Source organism: Jaculus jaculus, chromosome 12 (genome assembly GCF_020740685.1).
Source record: "Jaculus jaculus isolate mJacJac1 chromosome 12, mJacJac1.mat.Y.cur, whole genome shotgun sequence".
Lineage (NCBI taxonomy): Eukaryota > Metazoa > Chordata > Mammalia > Rodentia > Dipodidae > Jaculus > Jaculus jaculus.
The window spans coordinates 8549117-8563567 of NC_059113.1; the positions used below are offsets into that span (position 1 = coordinate 8549117).

General features: G+C 39.3%; 1 protein-coding gene across 2 annotated transcripts in view; it reads right to left on the bottom strand.

The window, feature by feature from the left end:
* Positions 1–14451, bottom strand: part of Psd3 (pleckstrin and Sec7 domain containing 3) — a 352155-nt gene that overhangs the window by 47641 nt on the left and 290063 nt on the right. For both annotated transcript variants that reach the window (XM_045131244.1, XM_004669696.2), the window contains one exon: positions 13297–13367. In XM_045131244.1, the coding sequence (XP_044987179.1) occupies positions 13297–13367 (71 nt within the window). The remainder of the gene's footprint in view (positions 1–13296; positions 13368–14451) is intronic.

The window sequence follows — 14451 nt, forward strand, 5'->3', positions numbered from 1 at the left end:
GAACCTGGGCCAGTAGACTTTGCAAGCACATGCCTTTAACTGTTGAGCCATTTCTCTTTTTTCTACTTAAAAAAATTTATTTATTTGAGAATGACAGGCAGAGAGAGAATGAGGGAGAGAGGGAGGGAGGGAGGGAGGGAGAAAGAGAGAGAGAGAGCGCGCGAGCGCATGCACTAGGGCTTCTAGCCAGTGTAAACGAACTCCAGATGTGTGCGCCCCCTTGTGCATCTGGCTAATGTAGGTCCTGGGGAATCGAGGTTCAAACCAGGGTTCTTAGGCTTCACAGGCAAGTGCTTAACTGCTAAGTCATCTCTCCAGGCCCCTTAAATTATAAATATTTTTAATTTTGGTGGCTAAGACCAGGGAATGTGGACTCTAAAATTTAATTTTCCCAAACTTATGAAAGACATTCTTTATTTTTTATTTTTGAGATAGAGACAGAGAGAGGAAGAAGGGGGAGGGGGAAGAATAGGCATACTAGGGTCTTTTGCTGTGAACAAACTCCAAATGCATGTGCCCCTTTGTGCGTATGTGTGACATTGCACGGTTGCATCACTTTTGTGTCTGGATGTGGGACCTGGAGATTCAAACAAGTGTTCTTAGGCTTTTCAGACAAGTGCCTTAACCACTAAGCCATCTCTCCAGCCCAAAGGCATTCTTATATGTGCTACATGCTTAATTTTTGCTGATGCTTCTTGGACTTCCTTTTTACCCACAATAGCCTGTTATTTGAGGGATAAGTATATTTTTATATTCAAAGTTATTATTTAGCTCCTCTCTGTCCTTAAAATTTTTTCAAGCAGTTCACTCTTTGAAAAAGCATAGGAGTCCTTTCTATTATAATGTTGCTTTAGTGCAATTCTACTTCCATATCTAAAAGGTTTCGTTTTACACATTATACTACATTGGTTCGTGTATTTAGATTTGTAAGTGTTAACTTATAACTGTGTGGATTATTTAAAATTAAAATATTATTTCTTTCCTTAGTGTTTAGTCATGGAAGTTGGAAATTAAAAAAAAAATCTTCTACAAAATACAATCACGTCTTTACTCCCTACATTTTTTAACATGGTAAGACTTTTAAATCATTTTCAGCTGAACTTTCTTGTTCTCACTATATCTAAATTTCATGCAATAGTTCAACAGGCTTTGTTTGAAGTCTTTCTAACATTATCTTTATTTTTTATTATGCATTTTTACGTTACCCAAGTCTGTTCTTAGTCTTTTAGATTTAATTGTGTCCGTGTTTCATTGCTCACCTGCCTTACTTCCTTTTTCATCTTGATATCTCTCTAGTTATCCTTTTAATCTTTTAAATATTTTCTTCATGGGGCAATATACTCTAATTCTTCTCAAATATCTTTCATTTTGCTAACAGGCAGCTGCTGTCAGAATTTTAGAATCAAGGTCCAATGTAACTTTACATTGGAAGGAAAACCTTCCACAGGGCAATGAATGGAGACAGGTTCTATTTAATTAGAACTAAACTGAAGCTCACGAATTGTCATTCTAATAAGCTCTTGTTTCTTAGAAGTAAAACCATGTTCTCCTTATCTTAAAATAAAAATACAAAGAGGAAAATAAATACATTCAACTATTTGAATTCCTAATAGAAAATGAAGCCCCAAATCCACAAAAGATGGGCAAAACTCAGGAGAGAGGGGAAGCACTCAGATCAAGAGGCAGGCATGAAAAAATGACTTATCCTACAGAGTTCATCCTAACAGTTTATTTCTTTTTCTATGTAAACTAGAAGATGGTATTTAAATAGTGGGGCTGGAAAGTAAGGAGTAAAACTTAAATTACTGTAATCAAGCCATTTCAAACCTAAGATTATTTGCTGTGGGAACAAAATGAGAAACAAGACGACAAATCCAATCAAGAAATTTTCTATCAGAAAAGAAAATGCTCCATGACATCTAATTACTGTCCATTTTCTCACAACAATTGAAGGCAAAAATGATGCCTGCAAATGTAACTCTGTCCTGTGTTCCCTGTAATCTGCATTGTTTTATCTAGAATGACTCACTGCAGCACTCCACTGTTGTAATAAGCACTAAGAATGTGACTTCACAATGCTATTTATTTAAAATTCATCCAAGGCATGAGATGAAGAGCTTTTCCGCCCCCCCTAGGATGTTTGTTAATTAAATCTCTTGTGAAGCTATATGTACACAAATGATTGTCACCAACTCTGAAGATATGTATACTCAGATGATTACAAAGAACAATTTGCAAAGTGACCAAATTTCAATTGAAATTCATCAACATCAATTAAAAACATGCTTTGATTCCATTTATTATAATTCCTTGTTAAGCAGTTCAAATTGCTATGCACAATTAAATCATTGTTTAAACTGAAATAATATTGATTTCCACTGAGAATAGGGAAAGGAGATTTCAAAACATAGTCTTGCCAGGCAAGTGCTTTAACCACTAACCCATCTCTCCATCCTGGTTTTACTTATTTATTTATTTTTAGAGAAGAGAAGCGGGGAGAGAGAGAGAGAGACAGAGAGAGAGAGAGCGTATTGGCAGGCCAGGGCTTCAGTCACTGCAATCTAACTCCAGATGCTAATGGCACCTAGTGGGCATGTGTGACCTTGCACTTGCCTCACCTTTTTGTGTCTGACTTATGTGGGATCTGGAGAGTTGAACATGGGTCCTTAGGCTTTGCAGGCAAGTACCTTAGAGCTAAGTCATCTCTCCAGTCTGATTTTACTTTTTATAGAAGGAATTTCACCCATTTCTCCCAAAATGCATATATACTTCATTCCAGAGGTATCATAAGTGTAGAGAAGAAATCTTTCTGGAGTGCTAATACAGACTAACACAGAAGTTGCTATATTTTCAATGTTGTTCCCTTGTCAGTATTTATTCTCTCCTCCTCTAATTGAATGACTTAAGGTTATAGCAATGCACTTCTAAGAAAGAGACAAAAGGCTGGACAACATTGGTGACTTGGAAATAGTACCAATCTTTGCATCACTTCTTCCAAATGTTTAATGCAAGCTTGTTTTCCTCTTCCCAGTCCCACCATGAGATGGAGTGGGTGGAGTACAGTTAGGTACTCAAAGAAAGGGTTTTTGCAAAAGACATATATGCCCCTTACAGAGATTTTAGAGAAAATGAAAGTGAATCAAGAGATGGGATTTTGATAGGGGAAACAGCTGTGATATATGAAATTTAATTTGAAAGGATTGTTCCCTACAGAGACAAAGTCAACTGAAAAAAACAGTGTGAGGCCAACATGTATACACATGCTAATTTGGTAAAAGCCACAGAAGTGGACTTAAAAATTAGAAGCTGGGTTGGATCCAGTGGGAAAATAAAGACTATACAAGGTATTTAGCCATATAAGAGCATGGCTTATTTCTGAATATTTGAACATTTACAATTGCTTCCATGTATTTGTGTGACTAAGGAAGGCTAGTTAAAAAAAAAAATCTTTCAACCTTCCTACAGATGGGAATATGATAACATTTAAAAATGTTTAAAATAGCAATAAGTCAAATATTTTGCCAGTAGTTGTATCTCCATTCTAAAGCAGTGCAATTACCTCAGGGTACATGTATGTATGCTGTCATGTGGGGGATGCCATCTGATTCAGAACTTCAGATGCTGTTTCAAAGGAAAGGCCTGTTTCTTGGAAAAGCACAATGTGGCAAGGTAGCTACAGTAGTGTGTAATTGTGTAAGGTCATGTGCTTTTAGCCAGAAGAAAAAAGCAGAAAGCTCAAAATAAACAAAATCCTCTTTTTTGAATATCCATAATGTGTTGAGGACATGTTGCTGTGAAGCGGACATTGTTACCAACTGCTATAGACAGTGTACTCTTTCTATACAAAATTTAGAAAGATATCTCAAGAAGTGTAAATAGCTCTACCTTATGACCCGTGACAACCTGGGGAATCTATTTAAAGGAAACAAACATATATACCATTATTGTAACTATGAAAAGTTGAAAAAAATATATGCCTGAAAATTTGGAAAAAAGTTAAATTATTTAACTGAAAATGTTGCAAGCAGGAAAAATAATGCTGTAATGACATATTATTTCAGTCTCCAGATAACAAAAAAATGCTTGTGAAAAAGTATATTGAGAAAGTGCAAGTGTTTATGATAAGTTGAGAGTGGAAAGGATAAGATGTGGAGACTCTCTTAGCATATCAGTCCTAACAGACTTTTACAAATCTTTCCCTAGGAAAGGTAGTATCAAAGTAGCAGAATATGAAGTTCTTGGCTCATTTTCACTGCAGAATAAGCTCCCTACCTCATTTCTCCTTTCCCCCGTGGAAGTGCTGATTTAACAGTTATGTGGAGCAAAATACCTATTAAGAGAGTGCTAGAATTTAGTTACGTCTTCAGTGCTCCAGGAGAGCACAAAGCTGAGAAAGCCACACTGAATCAGCTAACTAGCTATACTTCACTGTGCTCATGCAAATCCCACCCTCACACTGGCACAGAGGAGAGTATTTCAGCACACAGCCTCTCCCTCAGGAGAAAGGAAGAGTAGAGCATGCTACAAGTGTTCTGGCTTTTCAGAAGGCTACCCAAGGAATGTGTTTATCTTGGCTTTGGACAAGCACTGATGGAACTGGCATATTCTGGATGCCTGGGGAGTATTCAGAACAAAAGAAAGTGGTGGGTGGCTTGCAATAGCCAGCACAGCTTAGTTCAACTAGAAGAAAGGCACTCAGCCTTAAGGTTTCTCTCTCAGGAGGGATAAGGATGGAGAGAGCATGTGGCCAATATTCTAGCCCCCTAGAGGACTAGCTGAGGGACTCAATCTTTGCCTCAGCTCATTTAGAATGCTAACAGAACTGGCATAGCTTGGGTGCCTGGGAGCTGTTAGGAACAAAAGAGAGTGACAATAGCTGGGGGGAAGTGGCATTGCTTTGTGCAATGAGGAGGAACTACACAATTCAAGATTCCTCCCTTGAGGGAGAGGACTATGCACCCAGTGTTCTGGCTTTTCAGAGGACTGGGAGAATGGAATCTGAGTTGCCTGATTCAGGGCACCTGGTGGCTGTTCAGAAAAGATGGAGCTGGAAGTTTGCAGCTGTGAAACTAGTCAGCCTGCAGTGCAAAGGGAGACATCAGAGGTGCAAGGATAGTGAACCTCTGTAAAAGCAACTAGCAAACCTCTGCAACTGAGAATCTTTCAGCGGGATGAATGGTAAGCGTCTTCCCCTACAGAAAGGCGGTCAGAAAGCGGGAAAAATGATGATTTATTCAAGTAGGCAGATCACAAAAGAAAATTATAAAAGGCAGAAAGAAATATTTCAATGGCACAAAATTAATCTCCAGAAATCAAGTCTAAGGAAATGAAGGCACATGTATTTCCTGACAAAAACTTAAAAACCAGAATAAAACTCAATAAACTTGAGAAAATGATAAATAAAAGAATAAAAACTAAACACTATTTAAAGAACCAAACAGAAAATTTTAAATTGACAAATATAATACCAAAAGTGAAATATTTAGCTGAGGGCAGAGAGCAAATGGCTCATCATATACTAAAGAATGGTTATAGGACTACCAATGGATTTCTTAACAGAAACAATTCAAGGACAGAAAGAACTGTGACATTTTGAATGCTCAACAACACAAAAAATTGTCACAGAATTTGTCAAAAGCATTTTTCAAAACTGAAAGGAAGATAAAGATTGTCCAGATGAAAGCTGAGGGGCAGAGCCCCTTACATAGAAGTGAGATTCTTCATGCTCAAACAGCTGGGTTCCTCACAGTGCTTGAGAGCCTGCCTGGAGCTGCTAGGGGACAACGGTCACCAACAACATCAATAAGCAGGGCACCCTGCAGACTACAAAATCAACAGTTGGACAACAGTTGGACAAGAAGTTCACTCTCTTGCAATAGTGGCATGCAGGCTCTATAGGTAACCAGCTGTTCTGTGACTGGACATGAGGCCTGTTCAGTGGGAAAGAATTCCTATCTGGTATGAGTTCTGGAAACCAAGTCAAAATCACATGGTCAGAAACCCAAACTCCAGAGAGGAGGCCCCTCTGTTCTCTGGAGAAGAGTGGCCTTGCAACACCAAAAATCCCTCAAATCACTTTTCATACCCTTTTAACCCCAACTGCTCTCATGCTTGGTTGGAGCATCTGTTTTATTTTACAGATGACAGAGAAAGCTGAGGGTAACATGGATCCATGGATAAGACAAGCAGCAGCCACTGCCCACCATGAGATTTGTCACCTGCACTGCATTGTCAGGGCCCAGGAGACAACGCAGAGGAAACTAAGTCATGACTGCTATGCTACTCTTACTGCTAGCCCAACAGCCCTAGGGTAATAGTGACAGACACGATGTTTAACCAAAACCTATCAAAGCAGAAATCTGGAGACTACAAAGAATTCAAACTAAGCTGACTGCCAACAGGCTTGTCATGGCTCAGGAAACACTGTAGAAGAAGGGGTGGAAATATTGTAAGAGCCACAGAGTAGGTGGGAATACCCTGAGGCATGGTTTTCCCGCTACCTAATTGGGAATGACTGAGGCCTTTATGACCCCACAGAGAATACCATACTCACTAAGGAGGGTCTCTAAGGTAACTGGAGTCAGGGGAAGAGGACAAAAGAGTTTAATCTGTTAGAGATAAAGTCTAAAAAAATGAAAGTAAAAAAGTACTATATAACCCAGCAATCCACCAGTATCAATATCAGCATACAATAGCAAATACAATATCAGCATGTACAAGAGGTAAGTATATTTCCATATTCAGTGGACCTTTTTTTTTAAAAAAAAAAACAAATAATTTTATTTATTTGCAAGCAGAAAGAGATAGAAGAGAGACAGACAGAGGCCTCCAGTCACTGCAAACAAATTCCAGATATATGTGCCACTTTGTGCATCTGGCTGTACGTGGGTACTGGGGAATTGAACCTAGGTTGTTAGGCTTTGCAGATAAGAGCCGTAACTGCTGAGCCATCTCTTCAGCCCTTCAGTGGAGCTTTATTCACAATATCCAAAATATGGAAGAAACCAAAGTATCTATTGATGAATAAGTGGATGAAGAAAGTGGAACATGTAAATAACAGAATATTTTAAAACCATGATAGAAATCCTATGCAAGATGACAGAGTTACATTAACAGACATAAAAAAGCACAAATACTGCCTGATCAAGAGATCTGGCTGCAGTGTGGAAGGAGGCCAGCTCCGAGGTGGCTAGCCTGTCCAGTGTTGGAAAGCACTGCATGAGCTGCGGGAGAAAAATGACCACAAATACCATGAATAAGCAGGGGACACTGCTATATGAAATCAAGGGCCAGACAAGATGTACACACTTGTGCAACAGTGGCAGCCAGCCTAGGTGAACAACCAGTGGCTCTCTGATTTGCTAAGAGACCCACTCATTGGAAAGAAACCCATAGCTGGTACTGAGAAACAAGTCAGAATCCTATGGAGATGAAGGGCGATGGATTCCAGTGAGAAGCTCTCATTAGTCTTTGGCTCAGGGGCTCAAAGAGAGGCTACTCCCATCAAAATCTATGCTGTTCTCACTCTCTGCTTGAGAGAATCTGTTTTTCTTTTATGGAAGACAGCCTGAGGGACAACCAAAATCTTTCCACATGACAAGAAAAGATAGCTGACTCCCTGCTAGGAGAAGAACAACCTCTTGCATTCCAGTCAGGGTCCAGGTGGAACCACAGAGGAATTGGCAAGGTAAGCAAAAGTGCTACTCTCAAGGTGGGCCTGACAACCTGCGCCAGGGCGATGGTGACAGACACCAAGCAGAAATCCAGAAGTCGCCGACAGCTCAACATCAAGGTAGACTTAAAACACACCCACCAAGGGTCAGGAAATTTTGTGGAAATGGGGGTGGAAAGACTAAGAGCCACAGGGTAGGAAGGAGTATCTAGAGGCAGTGCCCTCACCCCTCGCCCCACTACGATGACTGACTGCTGCTCTTACAACTCATGGCCCATTTCTGACAGTGAATACCATCAACCCTATTGAGGAGAGACAAGTCACTAGCAACATAAAACAGTATCTTCAGTGTTTGATCACCCAAACATATGTACCAAACATGGACAGAAGTGAAGAAAAAAGTTGGCAAACACAACAGATTTCCATATTCCACTTCAATAATAGATAGCAGAATGGCAGGCAGACTACTAAGGAAACAAGACCAGAAGATGCCACAAAGGAAATGTTCCTAGTAGACATGTTCAGAACGTTCCATGTAACAGAAGTACACACTTTCTTAAATGTATATAAGACATTCTCTGCAAATAGGTTACAGTTTATATCTCAAAACAAATCTTAACAAATTTAAAACAACTGAAATCATATGACTAATATCTTATAAGTACAAATAAAATGAAAACGACAGATGAAAAGCTAATGATTGCAAAAATATATGGAAATTAAGTGCATTCTTTTGCTACAAATGGATCAAAGAGGAAACTAAAAGAGAATTTTAGAATTTAAAAAATATTATTATTATTTACAAGCAGATAGAGATAGAGAGAAGAGAGACAGAATAGGCATGCCATGGCCTCTAGCTAGTGCAAACAAACTCCAGATGCTTGTGCCACTTTTTGTATCTGCCTTTAATTGGATATTGGGGGCTCAAACGCACATCATTAAGCTTTGCAGGTAACTGCCTTAATCAATGAGCCATCTCACCAGTCCTGGAAGTATTTTTTCATAGTTAAGAGCTTTAATGATTTTTTTTTTAATTTATTTGAGAGCAACAGACACAGAGAGAAAGACAGATAGAGGGAGAGAGAGAGAATGGGCGCGCCAGGGCTTCCAGCCTCTGCAAACGAACTCCAGACGTGTGCGCCCCCTTGTGCATCTGGCTAATGTGGGACCTGGGGAACCCAGCCTTGAACTGGGGTCCTTAGGCTTCACAGGCAAGCGCTTAACTGCTAAGCCACCTCTCCAGCCCAAGCTTTAATGATTTTTTTTGACAATTTCATACATAATACAAATTCATTTTGATCATGTTCATCACTTTTCTTGTCCTCTTTCCATCACCACTAAAACCTTCAATTAGTCTCCGGACCCACTTTCATGCCTTTTTATTCATTTATTTTCAGATGACCCCTATGTTTAATTAAGATTGCTTGCATGAACATAGGTGAGGGGTTATCTTTTGGAGCATGGTCAATTTACCAGTGGCTATACCCTTGATACCAATGAAGAAAATGTCTTTGCCTTTCTCCCAGTATCTATCAGTACCAATATATCCTCAGGATTGTGGGGGAGGGAACCTCATGAACCTCTTCCCCAAACTTGATAAAATGTTGAAGGACCCAATTTTGTGCAGAATATTATCTTGAGACAAGTACAAACAGATTCACAATGTATCAGAACTTATGGAATGTAGCACCAGCAGAACTAGTAGGAAAGTTTATCACAGTAAACACACATAAGGTAAGATACCAAATATCTTCATTTTACAACTAAAGGAAGCAGATAATGAGGAACAAAGTAAAGCAAAATAATTCAGAATTCAGGTTAGAGCAAAAGTAAGACTACAGAAAACATAGAAAAAAGTCTGTGAAACTAAGAATGGTTTTTTTTTCTTTCAAAAGAAGATGACAAACCTTTAGCTAAACCAAGGAAGACTCAAATAAGATCAGAAGTAAAAGAGGAAATCCTGTAACTGATGCCACTGGAATCAAAGGATCATGAGAAACTACAATGAACAATTACAACGTAGCAAAAATGGATGAATGACTGAAGCATAGACCCTATCAAGACTGACTCAGAGAAAAGACGACTATCTGAACAGATCACTAACAAGTTAAAGATGGATTACATAATAAAAAACTCCCCAGCAAAGATACACTTACTACCAGATGGTGTCACCAGTGAATTAGTCCTACCAAGCAGTTAAGATTTAATGCCAGCCCCTCTCAAGCATGTCCAAAAAACTGAGGGAACACATCCAAAATCATTTCATAAGGCCAGCATGATCCTGATAACAAACCATAAAAACATTATGAGTAAAGGAAATTACCAGTCAATATCCCTGGTACACAGATATAAAATCCTAACTGAAATCCTAGAAAACTGACTTCAACAGTATTAAAAGTATATACACCAGAACCAAGAAGTATTTTTCCATGAAAGATAGAGCGTAGTTCATCATTTGAAGTTCAACCAAAGTAATACACTGTGATAACTATAAAAAGGACAATAATGTCATATAAAGATTTATATTTACGTTACTTATAGTTCTATTTCTTAATAAATCCAGTGCACACACTTGATACACACTTGATAATATTCAATTTCCTTTGATGATCAGAACATTAAAAAACCTAGAGCTTTACCCAATCTGAGATATACTCATACAGATAGAAAGCCTAAAGGTTCTATCAAATTCTATCAGAAATAATGAAGCAAGCAATATGTATGAGACAAATCACAACACACTAACTCAGCACTAGCCTTTGTAATCTCATGATAATAGCTGGGTTGGTGTTTCTCTTAGTTCCATGAGCACTCTTTTATAACCGAACCTGAGGAGATTGTCATGGAACCCTTGATTCATAGACAACTGGCCAGTTAGGAGATGGCCTAGTGGATAAAGAGTTTGTTGTGCAACTCTGAGTACCTCAGTTTGGATCCTCAGGCCTCATGTAAATAAGTTGGGAGCTTCTATAATCCCATTTGTGCCTAGGGCAAGAAGGCAGGTGGAGACAAGATCATTTCCAGGAAGTTTGTATCAGAATCATGAACCAGAGGTCCTGCCTCAAAATGAGGAAGAAGGTGAGGACTGATCCAAAAGTTGGACAGTCCCACAATCATTATAGCACCTGAATAACCAAATGAACACACACACACACACACACACACACACATCCACCCCCCAAAGAATCAAATTAATACAGGAGATAATGGACCACTTGCCCTGGCATCTGCAGTGGTTCTGGTCTCAATGTTGATAAGTGTCAAAATTGAAGGAGAGAAAACCTAGCTGGGGTCTACTACAGCATTTTGCATTGAGTACAAGAGTACAGAGTGGGAAGAGGTTTGATTTTTTCTTATTTCTAATAATAAATCAAACTCATAACTTCACATCTGTTAAGATGGCTATTAAAATGAAGAGTTGATAAAGAGGAATGTGGGGCAACTGCTACCCTTGTATATTATTGGTGGAATTTCAAATGGTGCAGTCACTTGGAAACACTATGGGCATTCATCACTAACAAAGAATATGCTATCCAGTAATGCCATTACTAGGGTCTTATCCAAAAGAAATCTAAAATTAGGGACTTAAAGAGACATCTATGCCTCATGTTCACAGCAGCATTATTCACAAAGCCAAAGGGGTGGGCATCACCCAAACCCCCATGAATGTACACATGAATAGAATGTGGTACACCTAAAACAACATCATACAGCAGAAAAAGGACAGAAATTCTGAAACATGAGATGACATGGATGACTTTTAAGGACACTTTATTAGCTGAGATAAGGTAGTCACAGCAGGAGAGCCTCTACATGGCTTATTACTTAAGTTATGTAAACCAGTCATACTCACAGAACAAGGCAGAAGAGTGTGTGTCCGGGACTGGGGTGGGGAAAGTGAAGAAGGGCTGGGCAGTGAGAGGAGAGTCTCAGCCGCACAAGATGGGAAGCTCACTCACCTGCTGAGCGCACCCACTTACAGTTCAAGAAGACAGAGAGCTTGTTACATGCCTTGTGCCATAATTAAAAACAAACACACAAAAGCCTGTCAGACACCACTGTGGTCAGTGTTTCTACCTGTCTATCTTTCTTCTATTCAGTCCAAATTCAGGTCCTGCCCTTTCATACAAGGTGCTAAAATCCTAAGTGATGACCCTTCCCAGCCATTTTCCCATCTCCACCCACACACAGCTAGCTAGGAAAAGCTATAGGGCATTCCTTCATTAAGCCAGAACTTATGAAATGAATCCCAAGCAGATTCACAGATTCAAAGACTGGAATAAAGGATCTCCAAAGGGAATATACCCCCTATAGTTTGAAATACATTTGCATTGTTGAGTATAAATGTTTCAGGACTTGTGTGGACATATGCACATGTACCTGTAGGTGGAACTAAAATTGAGACAGTTAAGTAACAATATATGGAGAAGGATATAACCAACCTATGGTATAAATACCTATGGAAACATACTTCTAGATCTATACCTGCAGACTATATGAAGTCTAGCTAACCAACTTAGATTCACTACTTACTGCATTATTAGAATAGCCCATCTACTTCTGTAGTTATGTGAGTGTATTATGCAGAGATTAAACACACACATACAGTCTTGTTGGTGTCTGATGCGACTGTTTTCTGTACAAGCTAAACATAAAATGCTTAGTTAGTGCAGCATAAAGTTTTGTGGGTGTGGAGTCAGACTGTGACCTACTCTAAGTTAATGCCCAGTCTATGTTGTGTGGAACAGGCGATTTCAGAGTCTGCCTTGCCCAAGTGACTCCATCACACAAAGCAGCACTTGGAGCCACTCTGAGAGGAAATGCTGAGAAAGAATGACTACATCTTATTTGTGCAATGAAAAACTACCACCTGCCCAGTGGTAACCATGGGCACAAATAACTCATTCATGCAAATAAAGAACTACCACCTATGGACTTACTGAAGTAGAACAGAAAGGTATGGGCACATGGACATAAAAAATCTTATCAGAAAGGCCAGGCCATTGAACTGATTGAACACACCAGAGCAACAAAGGATAGAACCCCTTACCTTGAGTCACACAGAAAGAGGGACACCTAACTGGGGCACAGCGGGACCCACCCACCTGTCTTCATACTAGCAAGTGCAGACATCATAGGGTCGGCAAGTGACTAGTTCTCAACTGTTCAGGTTCAGCTCAGCATGGATCTCCCTGCTTGTCTCTTCTATCCTAATTGCCAAAACGTCATTTTCTTGGACCTGGGCTTGTACCAGATATACCTTGCATCACTTCCCACAGCTCTACTTATCTAACCGTCTGTACTTGTTTTCTGCCTCTGCCTTCAGCAAGGCCTCTTTGAACTCTGCAGCTTTTCCATCTTTATACTGCCATTTTAGTATGGGAGAGAGAATTTGTGATGTGAAAGTTATAATTCATATTTAGATTGGAATAAAAGAACTTCTGATTACCAACAGCTATATTATCAATCAAAATTAGGATCACTTGGTGAATTACAACCAAAAACCAAATATACCTTGTTTTATAGACAGTAATTCTGACATGGTAAGGCATAAATGTGTCTGGTTTATGTTTCCAACATAGACACCTCACAACAGTGGGTTATGTAATCCATTGTATTTTTACCTTTTGCAAGTAGAGAACTGTTCCCTTCAGGACAGCATAAAAGGTTTTCCATCCTCGCTTTCCTCTTGGAGCTAGAGGAGGAAAAAAAAAGTAAAATCTTATTTGCATAAAATCAGCATTTTAGAAGGAGAATCTAAACATTCACAATGTTTTTCAACATTCCTATTTTATTAGCCATCAGTGATTAATGAGTACTGAAATTTATTTAGCTTCCTATGATACCAGGTATTCCAGCAGCATTTACTCTAACATATCACCACCCACTGGCCCGTAAGCAGGTTCTATGACTTTTCTCTTCATAAAACTGAAGTACAAGTACAGAGAAATAACTTGCTCATGATCACACAAGTGGGACAAGGAAAAGCTGGAAACAAAACCCAGATAGCATAGCCCTGCCTCCCACCCTTCAGCATAAACGACGTCCAGGCTGGGCAAACAAAGAAGGCAGACTGAGATATATGTTAGCCTGAGAAGCCTCACAGGCTAGATAATGAAAGAATCACTCTTGGCATCTCTTTCATACCTCATGAACCACAGCACAGCTTTGCTAGCATTCCTATGACAACATGGGAAGATTTGCTACAGATCTTGCTGTGGTTTTCCTTAAACGTCTCTATCACCAGACACAAAATGACTTAAGAATAGAGACCCTTCACCTTTAGAACACACAGAACTCAATGCAGTACCAGCATATATTAGGTATTGTCTCAAAGGTCCTCCAGATTACTTCTTTCAGAAGTTAAATACTGCTTTTTTCTTTCTCTTTGCTCCCCGCCCCCCCCGGTTCAGATAGGGTCTCATGTGTCACAGGCTAGCCTCAAACTCACCATGTAGCCAAAAATAACCTCTTGTCACTATATCCTGAGTGCTGGGGTCACAGACTGTGCCACCATGTGCTCTCTGTGTGATTTTGGGGATCACATCCAGGTCGTCATGTGCTATACAAGCACTCTACCAACTGAGCTACATCCCCAGATTTCTTTGCTTACATTTTTCACTAGTATAAAGTAGAACTTCTATATTCACTTAATAAAGTCTTAAGTTAACCTAGCAAAAGCATAGATCAGAAAATTTACTATTTATTCTTTATCCTAATAAAATTAAAATTTGTAATTGGCATGTTATCACCTGAATGTTACTTTTCTAAACATGTGA